Source organism: Symphalangus syndactylus, chromosome 6 (genome assembly GCF_028878055.3).
Source record: "Symphalangus syndactylus isolate Jambi chromosome 6, NHGRI_mSymSyn1-v2.1_pri, whole genome shotgun sequence".
In the NCBI taxonomy this organism is placed as follows: domain Eukaryota; kingdom Metazoa; phylum Chordata; class Mammalia; order Primates; family Hylobatidae; genus Symphalangus; species Symphalangus syndactylus.
In genome coordinates, this window is record NC_072428.2 from 19,717,266 (window position 1) to 19,743,364 (window position 26,099).

General features: G+C 38.8%; 2 protein-coding genes across 6 annotated transcripts in view; one reads left to right on the forward strand and one right to left on the reverse strand.

Moving 5' to 3' along the window:
* IFTAP (intraflagellar transport associated protein) overlaps nucleotides 1-23,290 on the reverse strand; it is a 69,101-nt gene extending 45,811 nt beyond the window's left edge. Inside the window, exons 1-3 of one of the 5 annotated variants that reach the window (XM_055281892.2) lie at nucleotides 23,092-23,290; nucleotides 22,483-22,533; nucleotides 1,259-1,417 (exon numbers count right to left, since the gene is read on the reverse strand). In XM_055281892.2, coding sequence (XP_055137867.1) covers nucleotides 1,259-1,394 — 136 coding nt within the window. In that variant the 5' untranslated portion in view covers nucleotides 1,395-1,417; nucleotides 22,483-22,533; nucleotides 23,092-23,290. Of the gene's footprint in view, nucleotides 1-1,258; nucleotides 1,418-22,482; nucleotides 22,534-22,817; nucleotides 22,940-23,091 lie in introns of those variants that run through there. The other 4 variants (XM_055281893.2, XM_055281894.2, XM_055281890.2 and 1 more) reach the window with 4 other exon arrangements.
* RAG2 (recombination activating 2) lies at nucleotides 22,538-25,977 on the forward strand. The gene is made up of 2 exons (XM_055281887.2): nucleotides 22,538-22,926; nucleotides 23,536-25,977. Exon 2 carries the CDS (start codon nucleotides 23,563-23,565, stop codon nucleotides 25,144-25,146), a length of 1,584 nt encoding a protein of 527 aa, XP_055137862.1. The 5' UTR covers nucleotides 22,538-22,926; nucleotides 23,536-23,562; the 3' UTR covers nucleotides 25,147-25,977.
* Nucleotides 25,978-26,099: the final 122 nt, after the last annotated feature.

Genomic DNA, 26,099 nt, shown 5'->3' on the forward strand with positions numbered 1-26,099 from the left:
TTCTTTGGGACACACGAATCATTACTCAAATCATGAAGTCAGGTATCTTAAGATTAGGGAACTCCCTGTTCTCACCCTTGAGTACGTATTAGAAGCACCAAAGGAGATTTTTTTTTATAAAATACGAATCCCTTGATCCTAGCTGAGCTTTAGAGTGGGCTCTGATGTCAATACATTCTAAAAGCAAGTCAGGTGAGTCTAATGTATAGCTAGGTAGAGAACCAATGGTCTCAAAAATGTGGATCAATGACCCAGAAAGGATCAAGGTTGAGAGCAAGCTGATGGCAATCTCAAGCAGAACCCAGAAGGAAGATAACAACTCAAATGCCTAGGGGGCCACTTGAATGAATGAAGCAGACAATGTAAGCTCACATTTTTAGACTGTGTGAGTGCCAGAGAGCATGACAAACTAAGGAGCTCACTGGGCAAGGGCTCCTGAGCTCTAGCTGATATTGCCATGAGGAAGTAACAGATCTTCTCACTGGATCCCCCCCCAAAAAAACACAAATCAAGATTTTCGTGTAAAATTACCCAACTTTCAAACGTTGGCTCAATTAATAAGCAATAACACTGGATGAGGGAAACAAAACAAATAATGAAAAAAACAACATGGGTTTGGCCTCATCACATCCAGTCTAAAGGGTTGTTTCCATTCTACAGAAACCACAACAGCAGCAGCAGCAGCAGCATCACAACAGCAATACCAATACCTAACATTCAGTAAGTACTTACTATGTATTAGTCACTACACTAAGAGTTTCACATGGATTATCTCAATTAACCTTTCTCAACCTTTGAGAGAAGTACTATTATTCCTCTTTTACTCAAAAACTACCCCCGCCCATGATCACATGGCCAGTAAGTGGTGATCCCAGGATCCAGAGGTGTGCAGTGTAATCCCGTCTATACTACACTATTTCTCTTTGAAATTTTTTAAAGTAGGCTTTTAACAACCTCCACTCTGCATTTGGCTTTCTTAAAAAATAAAAGGATTATACTAAATGATTTCTCAAGTCATTTTTAGTTATCAAATTCTGTGGCTCTGACACCACCACACAACTCTTGGATGTATGAAGACTGGTATTTATATCATCAGTAACATTAGGGCATCAGTCACGAGTGCCCTAGTAAGAATTACCTGATAAACGAATGGAATGAATGTTCACTAAATAGTCTTTCTTAAGAGGCAGCAAAAACATACATTTATAATAAAATTATTTATCTCCATTGCTGAAGAAAGTTTACTTCTCCATTTTACCTTGTGAAAGATGAGTGAAAGTGTTCAGAAATTCTTCATCATATGTTTGCTCATGACATTTAAGGAATTTATCCAAGACTTCTTTGATTAATTGATCTTCATCCATTATTTCCAATCCTGACATATGGGCAGACATTCCTATTCATGAGGCCACATTATCTGCAAGACATAAAAATACCAGCTAGAGAGAATCAGGCAATACTAGCCCCTTTGAAAATATTCCGGATGGGTAGGTTGAAAAATTCCAAGGCTTCAAAACAAAGATCAAGATAGTTACTAGAGCAATGACCTCTAGTTCAAGAGACCAGACTTTTACTCATATCTTTGCTGCTGAATTGTTAACTATCACAATTTTATTTTTTGCTTCAGTCTGCTCATTACTATCTTCTTAACTCATAAGAATATTGTCATATATTCATATGAATATTGTCACCCAATTACACAATTAGAAACTCAAAGTCTTTCAAGGTAGGAGGAACTTTAAAGAGTACTCAACTAACCACCCATCCAATGACAATAGCTTAGTGACTTATTTAGCAGTTACTGTGTACCAGGTGCTGTTCTGAGCAATTTTTTTGTTAGTTATCATAACAGTCCTAGATAAGGTCACAGAGTCAGTACGGAGAAGAGCTAGCTCAAGAAGTCTGATCCTAGAAACCATGCCTTTAAACACTTCACTATCTGTCACTCTATTCATCGGGTGACCCCGCCCCCTCTTCCCTACTATCACTGGCAAAGAGTTGACTTGCCTATGCATCAACACATCCAGGGACTGGTAACTCTGAGCATTCCAAAAAAGACTTTGGACAGCTCTGTTAAAAACTTTTAAAATTAAGCCTAAATCTGTCTCCCTGTACTCCACCCCAATTGGTTTCTGAGCCCCTGAGATTGTACTGAAAAAAGTCTTTCTTATACATGACATCTTTTCAAATATTTGAACAAGGTTATACCGTCCTTTGTCAATCTTCTCATTTCATTCATGGAAACAAATTTATTTTTCAAAACCCAGCTCAGAATTCCATTTCTCTCTGAAGACTTTATCCTCCCATCTCCCACTACTGCAGGAAGAGTTAATCTTAATTTATCTGTGTTGCTTCTGTACTAGGGTCTACTGTTAAATTTATCATGCTGTATTGGAAACAGTTGTGTACATTTCTGTGTTCTCTACTAGACTCAGAGACATAAAAGGCAGAGTCCACATCTCTTCATCTTTGTATCCCAAATGCTTGATAGCTCAGGATGTGGCATAGAGCTGGCAGTCAATCAATATTAAGCTAACATTACTCATCTGAGCAAGTACAACCGTCAAGTATTGCTAGAAGCTGGCAAAACACTAAACTACACTTGCTCAATTATTTCACCTGTGCCCTATATGACATGGTTTCAAGTCCTTAAATCCTCTTGATCAATCTATCTGGAAAAAATTTCACATTGACTGCATCCCTTTATATATACCATCCACAACTGAACACAAGACTCCAGATACGATGAGATTAGACAAACTCACATTCTCAATATTCCACTCATGCTATACAGCTAGAGCTCACATTCACACTGGTAGTGGCCATTCCACATTGTCATTCATTTAGCACAGTGCTAACTGAAAACCTGTCAGCTGAGACACAATGCCTCAATCCAAGCACAGTTTGGACTTCGTTTTCACTTATGATATTTCACCTTGTTAAACTCCATTCATTCTGTATAAAGTATTCTTCTTACATAGCTTTGAGAAAATTATCTACAGAAAGCAGACATGTAGTTACTGCCTAAGTAGCCAGTATACTACATGGGGGACCATAAAAAGTAGGGGTTTCTCCAATAATGTAAGGAAAGGAGAGCACCAAGCTTCCTTCTATCTGAAACAAGAGTAAACATCTGTTAACTTTTTCTCCCACTTTTCCTTTATACATTTATCATTTTAAAAATACAAATAGCATGTGTATGATATAAAATTATAAAAACCTTTAAGTATCTCCTGACTCTGCCAGTTCCCAACCATCAGAGGTAAATGCTGTCAAGAGTCTAAAGAATGTACTTCTAAATCTTTCCCTATAATGTTTATAGAGAATAATAGATTTTTTCTAAAAATGGAACCATATTATATGTTATTCTTTACAGCTTTAATTTAATAAGTTACCATACACAGATCACTTTAGTATATGCAGATCTAGCCTATTCTGTCAAACAGCTGTATAGTCACAGTCCAGCTCTGCCACTCCTGTGTAGCACTGGGCAAGTTACTTGACCTCTCTGGGTCTCTGTTTCCCCGTATCTATAAAAAGGGATTACATCCCAGCGCTTTGGGAGGCCAAGGCAGATGGATCACCTGAGGTTGGAAGTTTGAGACCAGCCTGAACAACATGGAGAAACCCCGTCTCCACTAAAAATACATTAGCCAGGCATGGTGGCACATGCCTGTAATCCCAGCTACTCAGGAGGCTGAGGCAGGAGAATCGCTTGAACCTGGGAGGCAGAGGTTGCGATGAGCCCAGATCCCGCCATTGCACTCCATCCTAGGCAACAAGACCGAAACTCCGTCTCAAAAAAAATAAAAAGAGCTCTCCAGCTCCCAGCCCCAGCGACACAGAAGACGGGTGATTTCTGCATTTCTGCTTGAGGTACCGGTTTCATCTCACTAGGGAGTGCCTAACAGTGGGTTCAGGACAATCGGTGAAGCGCACTGTGCGCGAGCCGAAACAGGGTGAGGCATTGCCTCACTCGGGAAGCGCAAGGGGTCAGGGAGCTCCCTTTCCTAGTCAAAGAAAGGGAAAACAGACGGCACCTGGAATATCGGGCCAGTCCCGTCCTAATACTGCGCTTTTCCAACGGGCCTGGAAAACGGCACACTAGGAGATTGTGTCCCGCACCTGGCTCGGAGGGTCCTATGCCCACAGAGTCTTGCTGATTCCTAGCACAGCAGTCTGAGATCACGCTGCAAGGCGGCAACGAGGCTGGGGGAGGGGCGCCCGCCATTGCCCAGGCTTGCTTAGGTAAACAAAGCAGCCAGGAAGCTCGAACTGGGTGGAGCCCACCACAGCTCAAGGAGGCCCGCCTGCCTCTGTAGGCTCCACCTCTGGGGGCAGGGCACAGACAACCAAAAACTCAGCGAGAACCTCCACAGCCTTAAATGTCCCTGTCTGACTGACAGCTTTGAAGAGAGTAGTGGTTCTCCCAGCACGCAGCTGGAGATCTGAGAACGGACAGACTGCCTCCTAAAGTGGGTCCCTCACCCCTGAGCAGCCTAACTGGGAGGCACCCCCCCAGTGGGACAGACTGACACCTCATTCAACCGGGTACTCCTCTGAGACAAAACTTTCAGAGGAACTATCAGACAGCTGAATTTGTGGTCTCACGAAAATCCGCTGTTCTGCAGCCACCGGTGCTGACACCCAGCCAAACAGGGTCTGGAGTGGACCTCTAGTAAACTCCAACAGACCTGCAGCTGAGGGTCTTGTCTGGTAGAAGGAAAATTAACAAACAGAAAGGACATCCACACCAAAAACCCATCTGTACATCACCATCATCGAAGACAAAAAGCAGACAAAACCACAAAGATGGGGAAAAAACAGACCAAAAAAACTGGAAACTCTAAAAAACAGAGCACCTCTCCTCCTCCAAAGGAACGCAGTTCCTCACCAGCAACGGAACAAAGCTGGATGGAGGATGACTTTGATGAGTTGAGAGAAGAAGGCTTCAGACGATCAAACTACTCTGAGCTACGAGAGGAAATTCAAAACAATAGCAAAGAAGTTAAAAACTTTGAAAAAAAAATTAGAAGAATGGATAACTAGAATAACCAATGGAGAGAAGGGCTTCAAGGAGATGATGGAGCTGAAAGCCAAGTTTCGAGAACTACGCGAAGAATGCAGAAGCCTCAGTAGCAGATGCGATCAACTGGAAGAAAGGGTATCGCTGATAGAAGATGAAATGAATGAAATGAAGAGAGAAGGGAAGTTTAGAGAAAAAAGAATAAAAAGAAATGAACAAAGCCTCCAAGAAATTTGGGACTATGTGAAAAGACCAAACCTACGTCTGATTGGTGTACCTGAAAATGATGGGGAGAATGGAACCAAGTTGGAAAACACTCTGCAAGATATTATCCAGGAGAACTTCCCCAATCTAGCAAGGCAGGCCAGCATTCAGATTCAGGAAATACAGAGAACGCCACAAAGATACTCCTCGAGAAGGGCAACTCCAAGACACATAATTGTCAGATTCACCAAAGTGGAAATGAAGGAAAAAATGTTAAGGGCAGCCAGAGAGAAAGGTCGGGTTACCCACAAAGGGAAGCCCATCAGACTAACAGCTGATCTCTCAGCAGAAACTCTACAAGCCAGAAGAGAGTGGGGGCCGATATTCAACATTCTTAAAGAAAAGAATTTTCAACCCAGAATTTCCTATCCCGCCAAACTAAGCTTCATAAGTGAAGGAGAAATAAAATACTTTACAGACAAGCAAACGCTGAGTGATTTTGTCACCACCAGGCCTGCCCTAAAAGAGCTCCTGAAGGAAGCACTAAACATGGAAAGGAACAACCGGTACCAGCCCCTGCAAAAACATGCCAAATTGTAAAGACCATCGAGGCTAGGAAGAAACTATAGCAACTAACGAGCAAAATAACCAACTAACATCATAATGACAGGATCAGATTCACACATAACAATATTCACGTTAAATGTAAATGGGCTAAATGCTCCAATCAAAAGACACAGACTGGCAAACTGGATAAGGAGTCAGGACCCATCAGTGTGCTGTATTCAGGAAACCCATCTCACGTGCAGAGACACACATAGACTCAAAATAAAGGGATGGAGGAAGATCTATCAAGCAACTGGAAAACAAAAAAAGGCAGGGGTTGCAATCCTAGTCTCTGATAAAATAGACTTTAAACCAACAAAGATCAAAAGAGACAAAGAAGGCCATTACATAATGGTAAAGGGATCAATTCAACAAGAAGAGCTAACTATCCTAAATATATATGCACCCAACACAGGAGCACCCAGATTCATAAAGCAAGTCCTCAGTGACCTACAAAGGGACTTAAACTCCCACACAATAATAATGGGAGATTTTAACACCCCACTGTCAGCATTAGACAGATCAACGAGACAGAAAGTTAACAAGGATATCCAGGAATTGAACTCAGCTCTACATAAAGTGGACCTAATAGACATCTACAGAACTCTCCTCCCCAAATCAACAGAATATACATTTTTTTCAGCACCACACCACACCTATTCCAAAATTGACCACATAGTTGGAAGTAAAGCTCTTCTTAGCAAATGTAAAAGAACAGAGATTATAACAAACTGTCTCTCAGACCACAGTGCAATCAAACTAGAACTCAGGATTAAGAAACTCAGTCAAAACCGCTCAACTACATGGAAACTGAACAACCTGCTCCTGAATGACTATTGGGTACATAATGAAATGAAGGCAGAAATAAAGATGTTCTTTGAAACCAACGAGAACAAAGACACAACATACCAGAATCTCTGGGACACGTTCAAAGCAGTGTGTAGAGGGAAATTTATAGCACTAAATGCCCACAAGAGAAAGCAGGAAAGATCCAGAATTGACACCCTAACATCACAATTAAAAGAACTAGAAAAGCAAGAGCAAACACATTCAAAAGCTAGCAGAAGGCTAGAAATAACTAAAATCAGAGCAGAACTGAAGGAAATAGAGACACAAAAAACCCTTCAAAAAATTAATGAATCTAGGAGCTGGTTTTTTGAAAAGATCAACAAAATTGATGGACCGCTAGCAAGACTAATAAAGAAGAAAAGAGAGAAGAATCAAATAGATGCAATAAAAAACGAAAAGGGGGATATCACCACCGATCCCACAGAAATACAATCTACCATCAGAGAATACTACAAACACCTCTATGCAAATAAACTAGAAAATCTGGAAGAAATGGATAAATTCCTCGACAAATACACCCTCCCAAGACTAAACCAGGAAGAAGTTGAATCTCTGAATAGACCAATAACAGGTTCTGAAATTGTGGCAATAATCAATAGCTTACCAACCAAAAAGAGTCCAGGACCTGATGGATTCACAGCTGAATTCTACCAGAGGTACAAGGAGGAACTGGTACCATTCCTTCTGAAACTATTCCAATCGATAGAAAAAGAGGGAATCCTCCCTAACACATTTTACGAAGCCAGCATCGTCCTGATACCAAAACCTGGCAGAGACATAACCAAAAAAGAGAATTTCAGACCAATATCCTTGATGAACATTGATGCAAAAATCCTCAATAAAATACTGGCAAACCGAATCCAGCAGCACATCAAAAAGCTTATCCACCATGATCAAGTGGGCTTCATCCCTGGGATGCAAGGCTGGTTCAACATACGCAAATCAATAAATGTAATCCAGCATATAAACAGAACCAAAGACAAAAACCACATGATTATCTCAATAGATGCAGAAAAGGCCTTTGACAAAATTCAACAACCCTTCATGCTAAAAACTCTCAATAAATTAGGTATTGATGGGACGTATCTCAAAATAATAAGAGCTATCTACAACAAACCCACAGCCAATATCATACTGAATGGGCAAAAACTGGAAGCATTCCCTCTGAAAACTGGCACAAGACAGGGATGCCCTCTCTCACCGCTACTATTCAACATAGTGCTGGAAGTTCTGGCCAGAGCAATCAGGCAGGAGAAGGAAATAAAGGGTATTCAATTAGGAAAAGAGGAAGTCAAATTGTCCCTGTTTGCAGATGACATGATTGTATATCTAGAAAACCCCATTGTCTCAGCCCAAAATCTCCTTAAGCTGATTAGCAACTTCAGCAAAGTCTCAGGATACAAAATTAATGTACAAAAATCACAAGCATTCTTGTACACCAATAACAGACAAACAGAGAGCCAAATCATGAGTGAACTCCCATTCACAATTGCTTCAAAGAGAATCAAATACCTAGGAATCCAACTTACAAGGGATGTGAAGGACCTCTTCAAGGAGAACTACAAACCACTGCTCAATGAAATAAAAGAGGATACAAACAAATGGAAGAACATTCCATGCTCATGGGTTGGAAGAATCAATATCGTGAAAATGGCCATACTGCCCAAGGTAATTTATAGATTCAATGCCATCCCCATCAAGCTACCAATGACTTTCTTCACAGAATTGGAAAAAACTACTTTAAAGTTCATATGGAACCAAAAAAGAGCCCGCATCGCCAAGTCAATCCTAAGCCAAAAGAACAAAGCTGGAGGCATCACGCTACCTGACTTTAAACTATACTACAAGGCTACAGTAACCAAAACAGCATGGTACTGGTACCACAACAGAGACATAGATCAATGGAACAGAACAGAGCCCTCAGAAATGATGCCGCATAGCTACAACTATCTGATCTTTGACAAACCTGACAAAAACAAGAAATGGGGAAAGGATTCCCTATTTAATAAATGGTGCTGGGAAAACTGGCTAGCCATATGTAGAAAGCTGAAACTGGATCCCTTCCTTACACCTTATACAAAAATTAATTCAAGATGGATTAAAGACTTATATGTTAGACCTAAAACCATTAAAATCCTACAAGAAAACCTAGGCAATACCATTCAGGACATAGGCGTGGGCAAGGACTTCATGTCTAAAACACCAAAAGCAATGGCAACAAAAGCCAAAATCGACAAATGGGATCTCATTAAACTAAAGAGCTTCTGCACAGCAAAAGAAACTATCATCAGAGTGAACAGGCAACCTACACAATGGGAGAAAATTTTTGCAACCTACTCATCTGACAAAGGGCTAATATCCAGAATCTACAATGAACTCAAACAAATTTACAAGAAAAAAACAAACAACCCCATCAAAAAGTGGGCAGAGGACATGAACAGACACTTCTCAAAAGAAGACATTTATGCAGCCAAAAAACACATGAAGAAATGCTCCTCATCACTGGCCATCAGAGAAATGCAAATCAAAACCACAGTGAGATACCATCTCACACCAGTTAGAATGGCCATCATTAAAAAATCAGGAAACAACAGGTGCTGGAAAGGATGTGGAGAAATAGGAACACTTTTACACTGTTGGTGGGACTGTAAACTAGTTCAACCATTGTGGAAGTCAGTGTGGCGATTCCTCAGGGATCTCGAACTAGAAATACCATTTGACCCAGCCATCCCATTACTGGGTATATACCCAAAGGACTATAAATCATGCTGCTATAAAGACACATGCACACGTATGTTTATTGCGGCACTATTCACAATAGCAAAGAGTTGGAACCAACCCAAATGTCCAACAACGATAGACTGGATTAAGAAAATGTGGCACATATACACCATGGAATACTATGCAGCCATAAAAAATGATGAGTTCGTGTCCTTTGTAGGGACATGGATGAAACTGGAAAACATCATTCTCAGTAAACTATCGCAAGGACAAAAAACCAAACACCGCATGTTCTCACTCATAGGTGGGAATTGAACAATGAGAACTCATGGACACAGGAAGGGGAACATCACGCTCCGGGGACTGTTGTGGGGTGGGGGGAGGGGGGAGGGACAGCATTAGGAGATACACCTAATGCTAAATGACGAATTAATGGGTACAGGAAATCAACATGGCACATGGATACATATGTAACAAACCTGCACATTGTGCACATGTACCCTAAAACCCTAAAGTATAATAAAAAAAATAAATAAATAAATAAATAAAAAAAAAAAAAAAACCCACAAAAAAAAAAAAATAAAATAAAATAAAATAAAATAAAATAAAAAGAAAAGCGGCGGGGATTACAACTGTACTGGTCTGTATTTCCTTAACCTCAATTCCAAAATACTAAAAAGCTCAGGAAAAAAAAAAAATTTTCATAAGATAATGCCCAAATGCATTTGGGGACAAGACCTGATTGAATTAACATGAGAGTACTTACGGCTTTTATTCTACTCAGCATTACTATTCATATATTTCCCTGTAGAAATACCAGTGTGCTTGCATATAAGATGCTTTCCCAGAACCAGCCTAGAGATTTTGTATAATATATGGCATATGCACTGATTCCCTTTCTAAACTCCAAAAAGTTCTGAATTCTGAAGCACATCTGACCCTGAGGGTTTAAATAAAGAATCGTGAAACTACACATGCCTCACAACATGACTATGAAAATTAAATGAGTATGCATGGCATCTCAAAAAATGTTAGCCATGACGATGATGATGATGGATCAGTATTACTGTTCTGTCCTTTGCCTACACAAAGACCTGTTATAACTGTGCCCACTCAACTTTGAAGGCAGCGATGTTACCTAAAGATAAATCAAGATAATTCCTCTTGTATTACAACCCCAGATAAAGCATGGAGTTGTAGAGGACTGAGTGAAAATTAAAAGTGTAGCTGGGTACCAACTTAAAACAAAAGAAACTGTTTCAAGCTATTTGTACCTGAAAAAAATTAGATATATGAAAAGGCATCGGTTATGGCTTATGCACATTTACTTGTAACACTGCCAGGCTTTAGCAATGCAAAGCTGAATAAACTGTGTTTGCAGTAGCTAGACAGTAAATAATGATAAGTAAACTCAAAGGTGGCTATTATTTCACTACAGTAGGATGTATACTTAATTACAAGAATTTCAACGTCAATCTGCTTTTGCAGAATTGGAGCCTAGAAAAATTTCAACAGTTTATTTTATCAATCTCTTCTTTAAAATCATCTTTGGTAAGTTACTTCAGCAAACAAATACCAAACAGATGCAGCCAGGTTGTGGTTTCCATTCCTGTAAATGTCTTCTCATAATGCTTTAAGAGTGTTAATAGAAATTCCTTTAAACTTCTTTTCCACTTCTCAAACTGGCATATTTTGAGCATTATCCAACACATCTCAGTAGTACTGAAAGCAAACAATTAACAGATTGTGCCAGCACAAATTCAAAATACTTCTAGGCCTTTAATTTTGTGTGGTTATCCCAATACAGAGATGACATGTTTTTATTGACTATTTATTTATTTATTTAGAGACAGAGTATCGCTCTTGACACGATCTCGGCTCATTGCAACCTCTGCCTCCCGGGTTCAAGCAATTCTCCTGCCTCAGCCTCCCGAGTAGCTGGGATTATAGGCGCCTGCCACTATGGCTGGCTAATTTTTTTTTGTATTTTTAGTAGAGACAGGGTTTCGCCATGTTGGGCAGACTGGTCTCGAACTCCTGACCTCAGGTGATCCGCCTGCTTTGGCCTCCCAAAGTGCTGGGATTACAGGCGTGTGCCACTGCGCCTGGCCTTATTGACTTTTTAAAGGACTTTTGGAACATGCAGTTTCACAAACTGTCATTATTTGAAGAGTTTAACAATACCCATCTTCAAATTTAGAACTTGCCTTTTCTATAAAAATACAAACCTAATATTAAAAGTCCCCAGGGACTGACAGAACAGATAATGACTTATCAGACAGCCAAGTGGTTTATGCAAATCCTAGTGGGTTTCTAAAAGGAAGCAATGCTTTTTCAATTACCATTCACATACTTTTGTGTTTTTATCATGAAGTATTTTTCTAAAAGAAAAAGAGAGGGAGAGAGAGAGAGAGACACTTGCCTGGATAACAGAATTCTTTGTTTTGGTTTGGTTTTTATGTTTTAAGGCTTTGAGCTCCACAAGAACAACTCAAAACGTCTTGTGATAAGTAAATGTGTATAAATATCTGCTGGTAAATCACAAGCAACACTTTCACAATCACGGCCCCCAGAAGGAAATACAGGGAGCATGCACTGCTCCTTGGACTACTACACTTCACTTGAAGACCACAGGACTGGTTAGGAATAGGGTTCACTTTTTACCAAGTCACTGAGAGAAAGAAAAATCATATAACCTCCCTAAAGTCTTGTTTTCTGCTATCAAATAATGAAGCTAACAACCACCTAAGCTAGTTAATGTTATGTGCTCTCTGAAAGAACATTATTATGAAATATGGTACATGAAATTGTCACCACTGATTCAGCACACCTTTGATGTTTACCTTCAGATCCCTGCTTAATGAACTTACTCAAACAAAATGCAACTTTCAGACATAAGAGTAGTAGACCTAAAAAAGCAAATCACCACAAGCTTGCTTCTCTGAAAGTGCACAGCGTACTTTTTAACAGCACTAGGATTATATGTCTGCAAAAAAAAAAAAAGTGGGGGGCGGTGGGGAGGTGGTTAAAAACTCTGAGAGTTCTGCAGGTCTATCAAAGCCCACTTACTCAAAATTGTATTCTTCTGCTCAGTAAGAATCTACTGCTATACTGAAAGGTAAGATGGGATATTATCAAAATATTATCACTTTGCCTAAGGAAATAAAACCATCAACATTTGTACTTCAACAATTGCACAAGGTGTGTGTCCTTTTATATTTGTGTAAATGGTCAAATCTCCAAAAGACTAAACTGTACTCTAACTGCAGAGATTTAATAAGACTGCACAGACATGATTAGAACAGGCCTAATATGAACTGATTTCTTCCTCCTTGACTGAACTACAACAATTTTGCATCCTCTAATTTTTTTGTCTTTCAGATAATATCAAGAAGAAAGAAAAATATCCAATGAGAAATTCAGATTCTGTGACTTGAGAGAAACCCGAAGGTTATCTAGTCCAATCATAGAGAATAAATGAGTATGGGAAAGAAACTTCATGTGGGGTTTCTGTCAACTAATGACTCTACTGATGAGCAGTAATGGGTGGTTCTCTCATCATAAATAGTCATGAGATGCTCATGATTATGAACTTTAAGGTATATCTGAAGCCATCAGGAAATTAAGCACAAAGCAGCAATCTTACCCTGGCAGGTATATTCATGCCTCCATTTATGCTCCATACCCCAATAACATTCAAAAGGCCAGAGGCTGAGCACATATTACACCATTATATATTAGAGACCTACCAAAACAAATGAGAAAACAAAAGAAACAAAAGGAATAAAGGGAAAGCAGAATATAAAACAAAACATCTCTTACAAAACAGAAAAGAACCTACACTCCTTTATTGTTTTTCATCAGGATGAAATAAAAAACATACAATCCTAGCATCAAAGTATACACTGCACTTCAAGTTATGAGCTTTTATCAGCAGCCTTTTCTAACATGTAAAAGGCACAGCACTCTTCATTATCACCAAAAAAGTTGATAGTATAAGCATCTAGACTTCCATATATTACTAAATTCCCCTAGGTATAGCCCTTTGCTGTGAATATTAAAAGAAGTATTTGGAAGGAGGTAGGAAAAGTTTGGGGATTATTGTTGACTACAAAGCTTTAAGAGAGAGATGAACTGCATTCCATGTAGCAGTAATAGAAGTATGTCTTAAGAGCTATACATTTCTCCTTGACAAATTCTCACCTAAAGGAAAAGAGAGCACATCCATCCTAAAAACTGCGTATAATTTTTAAAGTGTGGGTTCAGATTATAAACAAAGATAGCACAAAGGATGCCTTAACAAAAACAGATCTAGGTCCTTCCCTAAAGGGACTTATAATTTACATATTGACTTTTTTTTTTTTTTTTGAGACTGAGTTTTGCTCTTGTCACCCAGGCTCGAGTGCAGTGGCGCAATCTCTACTCACTGCAGCCTCTGCCTCCTGGGTTCAAGTGATTCTCCTACCTCAGACTCCGGAGTAGCCAGGATTACAGGCGCACACCACCACACCTGACTAATTTTTGTATTCTGAGTAGAGACGGGGTTTCACCATGTTGGCCAGGCTGGTCTCAAACACCTAACCTCAAGTGATCCGCCCACCTCGGCCTCCCAAAGTGCTGGGATTACAGGCATAAGCCACTGTGCCTGGCTTTAATTTACATATTCTATACAATACTCCATTTTTGTAATAGCAATAACTCAGATTTTTATGTTATACTAAACTTATGCATGATGTTAACATTGCAGAAGCCTGGACCAAGGCTGCATGGGACCTCCTTATATACCTCTTTGGAACCTCCTGTGAATTCATCTTGTGAATCTATAATTTTTTTTAGCTTAAAAATGGGGGATGGAAACAGAAAAGAAGGATAAGTCAATTAAAACAAAAGATATTTAGGAAAAGAAAATTATCACTAAAAGTTTACCAAGAATGTTGGAACCAGGTGTGTTGTTTTCCCCCTACAGAAAGCTCTGGGAGATAGACTAATACTAATCTATAAAATTACATGCATAAACAGAAACTTCCCTCTGGAAAGATTTGCTTCCCTTTCCTGTTCATTCACCCAAGCTACTTTAATGAGGTTTCGTGAGGCTATCATTTATTAAGCCCTTCTGTTCACCAGCAGATTGTATAATACCGATTTTACTTCCCCGAGTATACTCTTCCTCCTAGCTGTTTAAGTCAATCCAGAAACGTCTGCATTGACTCACTGAGGCAGGTCAACTAAGTATTAGATTGTTTTCAATTACACAGTTATTAATTCTATTAAACAAAGAAAAATGCAAACCAATTAAGCATTTGAACTCTCCCCACTCACTCCCTGTCATTTTTTAAAAACAGATTAACTGTGTACACGGACTCTGTAGAATATACTCATAAGACAAATCTCAGGAAATCCATTGTTTTTGAAATCAAAAAGAATGCCTTTTCACTACCATTTTTGTTTCTTTGGTTTCTTTTTTTTAATCATTTAGAGTTGTGTGGAATTACAAGTAAACACCCTACCTTCACCCCCTAACAAAACTCCTATAAGCACACTAACTGATCTCTAGACATTTATCAAGAAAAATTTGCCATACACATATTTCAACCATGTCCAAAACTGATCTCCTAGCCTCAGAAATGCTATCAACTATATCAATGAGTTATGGGTAGTAATGGCGAGTAATTCAGTGAACACTTTTTTCAAGACTCCTGATAAAACTGTGAATCCATAAAGCAGTAGGGTTTCTGAGTCAACTTTATAGCTCTATAATCACACAATATTTCAATCATAAAAGATTTATTAGCTCAAACCTAATCCCACCCTCACATAAGATACAATGTCCCACTAATGGTTACTTTATCTATACTGCATACTATGACACAAAGGCATCCACTCTTAATTAAAGTTGTCCCCTTCTCTCCAACTTCCTGAGCCTGTTAGCCACCTGCACAGTGCACAGGACTTTAAACAATACCAAGAAGCCTACTCTAAAGCAAAACCCACACAGCTGGTTAGGAGCAGGTGTAGACCAACTGAACTAAATCACCTAGTAGTTCATTTCTAAGTGTTTCAAAATACCAGATCTTGCAAATAAAATCAACCTTTATTTCACTTGGCATTCTCTTAAAAGAAGTAAGATTTTAGATTTGTTTCCCAGCTATTTTGAATTATAAATTCCTGAGACTGTGGAATAATAAATGGGCTGTAAGAGGTAATATAATGCTTCCCCAGTTTCCAATTTCACTCAATACTTTATTTGCAATTTTGCCTCAATGTACAAAACATAACACACACATGCACATACATATATAAATAATTTCTTTTTGCCAATATGGTTTCTATACTTAAAGACAGAAATTAAGAATCAGGCCAGGTGCATAGCTCGTGCCTGTAACCCCAGCACTTGGGAAGGACAACATAGGGGGATCACTTTAGCCCAGTAGTTCAGGACCACCTGGCCAGTATAGTGAGACCTTATCTCTACAAAAAATTAAATAATTAGCTGATCATGATGGCGTCCACCTGTGGTCCCAGCTACTTGAGAGACTGAGGTGGAAGGATCACTTGAGCCCAGAAGGTGGTGGCTGAGTTGAGCCAAGATTATGCCACTGCACTCCAGCCTGGGCAACAGAGCAAGACCCTGTCCCCCAAAAAAATCAATAAATAAATAAAATAAAAAATAAAAAGAATCACAAACTCCTAACTCCTTTCCTTCTCTAAAAATAAAGTATTTCAGTAAATTTTTTCTAGCAAGAAAATTTTTCTAGCAAAACTACTCTGAAATGTTTTCTCTATTTTGTTTTCAAGAAAAGAATCCACCTTAAATCAGAGACCATGAAATTTTTTAGGAAAATACCAGTCATTCTGGTCAGGTGGCCATATGTAACTAATTGCTTTAAATAAAAAATGTCAAGTCACTTGTCATGTTCTTCTCTTGACAACCCATCATACTAACTGTAAATTGCTTCCTTCTATACATTTCCTCTTTCTTCCTCTTTTCTTTGTCAGTTTCAGTTGTGGCTCCTATTGTGGAATTCATTCAACAAGGCAAACATCTCCCTTTCCAACATAATTTATCTTATTTCCTCAAAAATCTGCCACTTAGTAAAACACTAATCATTGTCTATGCTTATCCTAAAGCTAGGAAAAGTTGCCACTGACCTTATTCCAAACACTTGTTAACTCACTGAGAGACAATGAAGTTTAAGCTGTTTCTCCATTTATAAAATGGGGATGGAAACACTTGAGAGATGCACTACATTTCTTGAAATGCACTGTCATGAGTTCACAGAACAGTGTTTCTCCTCTGCCTCCCTGCGACCCACCATATCCACAGACCACTGCAGCTGTGTTACCCTTGTCAAGTTATGTAAACTTTTCTGATCCTGAGTAGTTTGAATGTAAAAATAAAGGGATTGGGCTTGAGGTTGGCTTCCATCTTTTTTTTTCCAATTATGTTTCCTTTTCTGTCCAATTACTAGGCCAGGATATCCCATTATTAAGTTTTTATCTTTCCCATAAGATAAAGGTTGTTTTACTCTGTAATTTCACTGACTTGTATACTTTGATGGTGTACTGTTTTTTTTTTAAATGTAAGGAAGGATAAATCAATATGTTATTATAGGAGTTTGAATTTGATTTTGCCTCAAGGCTTAAAAATGGGCTGAGCAACTTATAATTGTGATTTCTTAATGAACTTCTAAGACCTTTTAAGAAAAGCTGAATGTGGGAAGAATGTAAGGCATGCTCGTCTGCAACCAAAAGTTGCTTCATTCTACTATCACATATGTTCTTTAAGGCAGTAGTTCCCAACCTTTTTCGCACCAGAGACTAGTTTCATGGAAGACAATTTTTCCATGGACCAGAGTGAGGGGGACGGTTTCAGGATGAAACTATTCCACCTCAGATCATCAGGCATTAGATTCTTATAAGGAACGCATAACCTAGCTCCCTCGCGTGCGTGCGCAGCTTACAACAGGGTTCACACTCCTATGAGAATCTAATGCCACATAGCAGATCTGACAGGAGGCGGAGCTCAGGCAGTAACGCTGGCCTGCGGCTCACCTCCTGCTGTGAAGCCCTGTTCCTAACAGACTGCTGACCATACCTGTCCGTGGCCCAGGGATTGGCAACCGCTGCTTTAAGGGCAAGACCTGTGTCTGATTTTTTTTTCTAATTCTCCACATGGCTTTGTACATAGTAGATGCTCAATAAATATAGTTTACTATTTTATATTTAGTTTCAATACTGAGGACTTTTGGAGATCAGGAACCTTGTATGAGATCACTGTAAGTCTAATGCTCTCCTAATGGTATAGCAAGGACTTGAAGTCTTAAAACCCATTTTCAAATGTGCTACTAATTTCTAGTCTTGTCAAGAGACAACTAACCCATTCAGCAACTAATTGTTATGCTAAAAATTGCCTGTTTTTTGATGTTAGTAAAATCCAAAGGCTAAAACACATCTAAATCTATCCATGGTTTCTATTTTTGCATTTCTTACTTTGTATTTACAGTGAAGACATCCAATATATCAACTTTATGACAGTTGTCCTTACGGTTGCTATAATTTCAAGTATCTTAATCATTATACAACACCTTATATGACACATAAATAGGTTAGCAAAATAACCCAATATCCTTTTGCAGATTAAAAAAATCATCACAGAAGGAACTAGAAGAGATGATGATGCTTTTTAAAGGACAGATCGACATTTCAAATGATGAGAATCAACCAATCAATTGAGCTACACACATCTGTTTAAAAAAAAAATCGACCCTGAAAATATACACTAAAATTTTGCAAAAAATTAGTCACTTATGCAAATATATTTACAGCATCTTCATCATTAGGTAAGATTTACTATGTACATTCTATAGACATTTTAATCCATTAATCCTTCTAATAAGGTAGTTATTATTCCCATTTTAGAGATAAGAAAACTGACAGTCAAAAAGGTCACAGAACTGAAACTCAAACCCAGATTTGCCTAGCTCTGATCATTACATTTTATCATCTAAGCCATATGGAAACTGATCAAATGACCAACCATAGTGGAAGGTTAGGTAAATTAGGTTGCATTTAGAAATTATGCTACTATTAGAAATTATAGGCTGGGCGAGGTGGCTCACTCCTGTAATCCCAGCACTTCGGGAAGCCAAGGCAGGTGGGTCACCCACAGTCAGGAGTTTGAGACCAGCCTGGCCAACATGGCAAAACCCCATCTCTACTTAAAATATAAAAATTAACTGAGTGTGGTGGTGTGTGCCTCTAATCCCAGCTATTCAGGAGGCTGAGGTAGGAGAATCACTTGAACCTGGGTAGCAGAGGTTGCAGTGAGCCAAGATCGTACCACTGCACTCCAGCCTGGGAGACAGAGCGGGACTCCATCTCAAAAAAAAGAAAAGAAAAGAAATTATAAAGGTAGTTTTTGCTATCAAGATCACTATGGAATATTAAACTCTTCCTTGGCTGAACACTTTACATACATCGTCTCATTTAATCTTTTCCCAACAACTTTTGGAAGTAAATATTTATACTATCCTCATTTCAGAGACAGAGAAACAGAGGCTTAAGGATTAAGATGACTCTATTACCTGAAAAATAGCAGAGCTGGCAAAGAAAACCAGGTGAGCTTGACCCCAAAAGCCCATTTTCTTAATCATTACACTGTATTATTACTCAGTAGCTGCCTGATATAAAGTCGGTAGACGGCCTCGAATAATTACAAATCCTTCCTTCTGAGCCTTGCATTAAAGAAAATGAGACCACAAAAGAGTACCTCAGAGTTAAAATGAATAGCATTGGTATTAGTGGTCTCTGCTTTAGGACAAATACTTTCTCATTTGATTCAAAATAGTGTTTATTTAAACCATAGAAACGATATGTATTTCTTCTGTGTTTTTCTAAAATGTTCTTAATTTTTAAAAATCAAGTTTTGACCAGATTTCTTTTTATCTTTACAAATAGTGAATTGTGTTGCCACTGTTGGTAGTAGTGAAAGAGTTAAATCCTGAGGATACACCCTGGTGGGTATCTCCCTCAACCATCTAAAGAAAGAAAGAAAAAAAAAAGGTCACAGTCAGTTACTCCCATTCGATCAGTGTTCATAAGAACATCTGTAGGCACACATACACCCTCTCTTTATAGTCAGCCTTCTGCTTGCCACAGTCATAGTGGGCAGTCAGTGAATCTTCCCCAAGTGCTGACAATTAATACCTGGTTTAGCAGCAAAGATTCAGAGAGGCGTGAGCAGCCCCTCTGGCCTTCAGGTAGGTCTGATACCTTCATTTCTACAAAAGCTAAAAAATGGGAGCCTATGTTAGTAAACTTTAAGGGAATGAAGATGCCACACTTCGGCAGTGTGTTAGTTACAAGTGGATTTGGTGTCTAGACAGGGAAGGGATGAGTAGAATTTGGAAAATGTGGAGCTTTCTGCTCTCTGGCTGCTTCAGGGATTTAATTCTTAGGTAGAGCACTATTATTAATCTTAGTATATAAATCGTTCTCTGGCCTAAGTATAGGAAAGAAGACCTAATCCTAGTTTTACTGCCAGCAGAAATAAAATAATATATGCCTCAAACCTGATTAACAGTGCAAGATAGTGTTATTCACACATTAAATGCCTGAAGTTATTTACATGAGGTTACCTGCTAACTCTGGAGCAATCAGGAAAACACGGGCAGCACGGATTAGCAAGATTTAATGTTTCAGAGTACAGTGTCTTTCTTTGGAAAAGAAAAAGTCAGTTCAGATATGGGGAACTATAAACCCAGACCTCATACTATGAGTCCTTTTATTATACTCAACTATGCCCTAGCATCAGAGAGAATAAATGAAAATCTCCCTGCTGAAGAATGTTAGCATGGGGTTGGGAAAATTGTATATATTTATTGGTCCTATATTTCTGTCCTTTACAAAGAATCTTTAATGTGTTGACCTTGAAGCCTCCCTCAGCTGAAGAACAGGGTCTTATTCTTTTAAATCTGCCTGTTTTTACATAGCCTATTAAAAGGAAAAGACTTCAGTAGGTTATTTTAGATATAGTATAATCATTTAAAAACCCTTTTTAAAAAGCAAGGTGTGACTAATACAGTCATATTGAAACCATGGAAGAGATACAATAGTCTACTCCAGTTAAGAATATATTCAAGTCAATAAAGCAAAATTTCAAAAACTAAATGTGGCAAAATAATGTGAAAACACTTTCAATGTTCTTGTTTATTCTTTAAATGCATACATCATCTGGTTAAAGTAAGTAATCTAAAGATTAATTACTCACCCTTGAACTGTGTTACAAGAGGAGGTAATTCATCTTAGCAATAAGACACTTTACCACTGTTTTTAGGGCCTTGAAATTATGAAATGAGCCAAAAGCAGAGCATCAAAGGGAAAACAGGTCAAAAGCCCTGTTTCAAAAATCTTTAGGGGCCTAGAGTAAGCTACAAAAATGTACAATCCTCCTTACGTCTTGCCCAAGAAAATGTTTCTGTGTAATTTACAATAATCATGTTTTCACTTATGAGAAGCCAAAATTCCTACAGCAACCTTAAAATGAAACCAAGGGGCGACAATGAAAACATTGTTTTAAAACAAGTGTTCTTGAAAAATCCCTTTGGATCTGGAATCCATTACCACGGTATGGCTTGCCTTGTATCTCAATAACAGTCATCACAGGTGTTTGAAACAAGCAGGCCTTGGCTTCAGTGTTCCCCCCACCCAAAATGGGACAACTCTCTGATCATAATCACTCAGGCTGAGTGAATCACCTACAGTTTTCTGAAGTGAGGGTCAATAGTGTCTCCTTTTAGTTTCTATGAATAGCATTTTTCATAGTTGCTCAGATGCCTTCTCTCATGTAGGCTTGGGTAGGCCATGATATAAATAAAACACTGCCCAGATTATTTTATAAGCAGGGCAGGTTGCTGAATGTACAACTGAGGGAGAGAGGCTTGTTTTCATAACTTCGATAATAATCCTTCTCAGACACCATTTCCTCACCTGCTTTAATAACCCACCAGATAATTGTTAAAAGATCACCCCTTTACGAGTCTCCCAAGCAGACTAAAAATAATAACAAGAGATTATTTAGCAGTAAATTACAGCTGATCTACAGAAGCTCTTTAAAGCAAAAAAGAAAAAAAAAAAAACCACCAACATCTCATTAGAGTGACCAGAGATTCTAAATAGTCCAAGGAATCTTTGCAGGAAGAATAAATTAGATAAATTATGGTATCAACTAACATTTATTGAGTGTTTATGTGCCAGGCACTGTTCTGTGTGATTTACGTGTGCTATCCCATTTATTTCTCAAAACAGCCCAGTGAATAGATACCAAGATTATCCCCAGTTAGACAAAGGGTGACAAGAAGAATAAAATATTAACTATCTTCTGTTAATAAATTAACTACTACCAGCACCCTCATCATATATGTTTATCCAACTCTTTTAGTTCAAATGTTTATCTACCTATACCCACTGACCTGATTCCCAGATCCTAAAGCCCCTTCTCATCCTCTCCAACCTTATTAACTGCCATTACTGGCAGATGTGTATGCACTAGACCTTATTTTTGGTAAATTTTAAAATAATCATAACTATCATCTACTATATGCAAATCTCTGTTCTAAGTACTTTATGTATATTCAACTATTAATCATAAGTGACATCAATATATGAGGTTGGTAAAATTATTATCTCAGTTTTCAGATGAGGAAACTGAGGCACACAGAGGTTAAATAACTTGCCCAAAGTCATGTAGTTAGTGGCAGAGCCAGGATTTGAATCCAGCCAGTAAGCATTCAGAGTCCATACTCTTAGCCATTGTTTATACTGCTTTTGAAGCATATTAAGAATTAATTCTGTGCTATTTTGTTTCCTTTAACATTTGGTGCACAGGACTTCACACTGCAAACAGGGAGTGTGTTCCACATCTCTCTAAAGTAAACAATAATAAAATAGAAATTTATCAAGCTTCCTTCATCTAGTAAATATTCTTTTTGTTGTAACACAAGTATGAAATCCTGAATAATTCAAACACTTGTATGCTTAGTCCCTGCTTACCTACTACAGAATTATTAAAGTATTACCTATAAGTTCTTGGACTGGAAAGATGTGAAAAAGCCACTAACTCTATTTTCCTAGATTGAAGGTGAAAAGGAGATGTGTTTAGGAACCTTCTCTGCTTCCCTAAAAGAACCCTAAAAACAGTAGTAAAAACAGTGAAGAAAACAAAGGGCCTTTAAAGTGCACTCGTTAAAACCTAGTAACTGTATTTCTATTACTAAATGTAGAAGTGGTAAAAATCATTAACAGGCAATGTCTCCCCTGCACTCTAGGGATTCAAAGATCCATCTTTCGGTTCTGTAAGACAGTCACGGCTTTTGTAACCTCGGTGCCGCCTTCAACCTCCCGCCTCAAGCACCTCCAGGGTCGTCAGGGGTGTACTTTTGAGTCGCGCTCCTAAGCATCCAGACAGGCAGGACACCGTAACGACATCTCTGCCGGGAGTCCCTTCAGACTGCGGTCTCCAGGTAACCGCACTCCAACAGAAGCAGTTGCGCTTCCTGCCGGGTCACCTGTTCAAAAGTCCCCAGGAGAGGCTCCTGCAATACCAGGGTAGCCGTTTGCCCGACACCGCTCCGGGCGCTGCAGCTTTCCGGCAACCCGGACGTTGGGTCGGTGTCAGCCACTCTCACCTTCCATTCCCTAGTTTTCCTCCTTTGCTCCCATCTAGTCACTTCACACCTTCGGCTAGTCTTTATTCACAGACACATTCCGGGAGTCCCCTCTCCCAGAGCAACAAAGACAGATTTCCAAAGCGACACATCCCAGAGAGAATGGATTCTTGGGAAATGTGGTTCTTTCAGCTGACGCGTGGTGACTCTTTAAGGAAAAGGACTACAATTCCCAGAAATCCTAGGGAGCATAGTCCGTGGCTAAAACATGTCCCAGCTCCTTGGATGGAATGGCAGTAAAGGTTCTGTGGCTCTTTACTGACCTAACTCCTTGGATTTTCCTCATTCAGTCCCACTGTAAGCGTGTGGGACGACTTAAAAAAATGCTATTCACATGTGAAGGAATCTAAATACAATGATTATATGAAGCGATCTCTAAGTCATTTTATTTTATAATTCTTTCAGACAAAAATCTACGTGCCATCAGAAAGTATGTCTCTGCAGATGGTAACAGTCAGTAATAACATAGCCTTAATTCAACCAGGCTTCTCACTGATGAATTTTGATGGACAAGTTTTCTTCTTTGGACAAAAAGGCTGGCCCAAAAGATCCTGCCCCACTGGAGTTTTCCATCTGGATGTAAAGCATAACCACGTCAAACTGAAGCCTACGATTTTCTCTAAGGATTCCTGCTACCTCCCTCCTCTTCGCTACCCAGCCACTTGCACATTCAAAGGCAGCTTGGAGTCTGAAAAGCATCAATACATCATCCATGGAGGGAAAACACCAAACAATGAGGTTTCAGATAAGATTTATGTCATGTCTATTGTTTGCAAGAACAACAAAAAGGTTACTTTTCGCTGCACAGAGAAAGACTTGGTAGGAGATGTTCCTGAAGCCCGATATGGTCATTCCATTAATGTGGTGTATAGCCGAGGGAAAAGTATGGGTGTTCTCTTTGGAGGACGCTCATACATGCCTTCTACCCACAGAACCACAGAAAAATGGAATAGTGTAGCTGACTGCCTGCCCCATGTTTTCCTGGTGGATTTTGAATTCGGGTGTGCTACATCATACATTCTTCCAGAACTTCAGGATGGGCTATCTTTTCACGTCTCTATTGCCAAAAATGACACCATCTATATTTTAGGAGGACATTCACTTGCCAATAATATCCGGCCTGCCAACCTGTACAGAATAAGGGTTGATCTTCCCCTGGGTAGCCCAGCTGTGAATTGCACTGTCTTGCCAGGAGGAATCTCTGTCTCCAGTGCAATCCTGACTCAAACTAACAATGATGAATTTGTTATTGTTGGTGGCTATCAGCTTGAAAACCAAAAAAGAATGATCTGCAACATCATCTCTTTAGAGGACAACAAGATAGAAATTCGTGAGATGGAGACCCCAGATTGGACTCCAGACATTAAGCACAGCAAGATATGGTTTGGAGGCAACATGGGAAATGGAACTGTTTTTCTTGGCATACCAGGAGACAATAAACAAGTTGTTTCAGAAGCATTCTATTTCTATACGTTGAAATGTGCTGAAGATGATACGAATGAAGAGCAGACGGTATTCACAAACAGTCAGACATCAACAGAAGATCCAGGGGATTCCACTCCTTTTGAAGACTCCGAAGAATTTTGTTTCAGTGCAGAAGCAAATAGTTTTGACGGTGATGATGAATTTGACACCTATAATGAAGACGATGAAGAAGATGAGTCTGAGACAGGCTACTGGATTACATGCTGCCCTACTTGTGATGTGGATATCAACACATGGGTACCATTCTATTCAACTGAGCTCAACAAACCTGCCATGATCTACTGCTCTCATGGGGATGGGCACTGGGTCCACGCTCAGTGCATGGATCTGGCAGAACGCACACTCATCCATCTGTCAGCAGGAAGCAACAAGTATTACTGCAATGAGCATGTGGAGATAGCAAGAGCTCTACACACTCCCCAAAGAGTCCTGCCCTTAAAAAAGCCTCCAATGAAATCCCTCCGTAAAAAAGGTTCTGGAAAAATCTTGACTCCTGCCAAGAAATCCTTTCTTAGAAGGTTGTTTGATTAGTTTTGCAAAAGCCTTTCAGATTCAGGTGTATGAAATTTTTGAACCTATTTTTAAAATCATAAGATTGATTTTAAAAATGTTTTTGTTTATTTAAAATGCCTATGTTTTCTTTTAGTTACATGAATTAAGGGCCAGAAAAACGTGTTTATAATGCAATGGTAAATAAAGTCATTCTAGAACCTATACATTTTGAAAATATTTTACCCAAATACTCAATTTACTAATTTATTCTTAACTGATAATTTCTGATCTGATTTTTTTATTCAACAAACCTTAAACACCCAGAAGCAGTAATAATCATCAAGGTATGTTTATATTTATTATATGAGTCTTGGTAACAAATAACCTATAGAGTGGTTATGACAAATTTAGCCAATAAAGAAATTAACACCCAAAAGAATTAAATTGATTATTTTGTGCAACATAACAATTCGGCAGTTGGCCAAAACTTAAAAGCAAGATCTACTACATCCCACATTAGTGTTCTTTATGTACCTTCAAGCAACCCCTTGGATTATGCCCATGAACAAGTTAGTTTCTCGTAGCTTTGCAGATGTAGATATAAATATAAATATACGTATACATATAGATAGATAATGTTCTCCACTGACACGAAAGAAGAAATAAAGAATCTACATCAAGTTTGATATGTTTTCCTGACTTATTTGCATGCATTTTCTTTAAGGATTTCCCCTCCCCATTATATGATGCATGAATGATGTGCCAAAGTCAGTCATTTGAACTAACTATTTGTGAGAGTTTTCATGGAAAACTGGAGCCTATTGCTACTTAGTACTCTGGAAAAAGGAAGTGAATAAGAATACAATAAGAAAGGACCACCAAATAAATCTCATGGAGAAGAATAATATTATTTCCCAAAATAATATAAGTTTAAAGAATTTCATGACATTTACAGGCAGAAGATTTAAATGGAGGAAAAGAAATGTATTTGT

Coding starts and splice junctions, on each gene's coding strand:
- RAG2 (XM_055281887.2), top strand. CDS start 23,563: ATGTCTCTGCAGATGGTAACAGTCAGTAATAACATAGCCTTAATTCAA.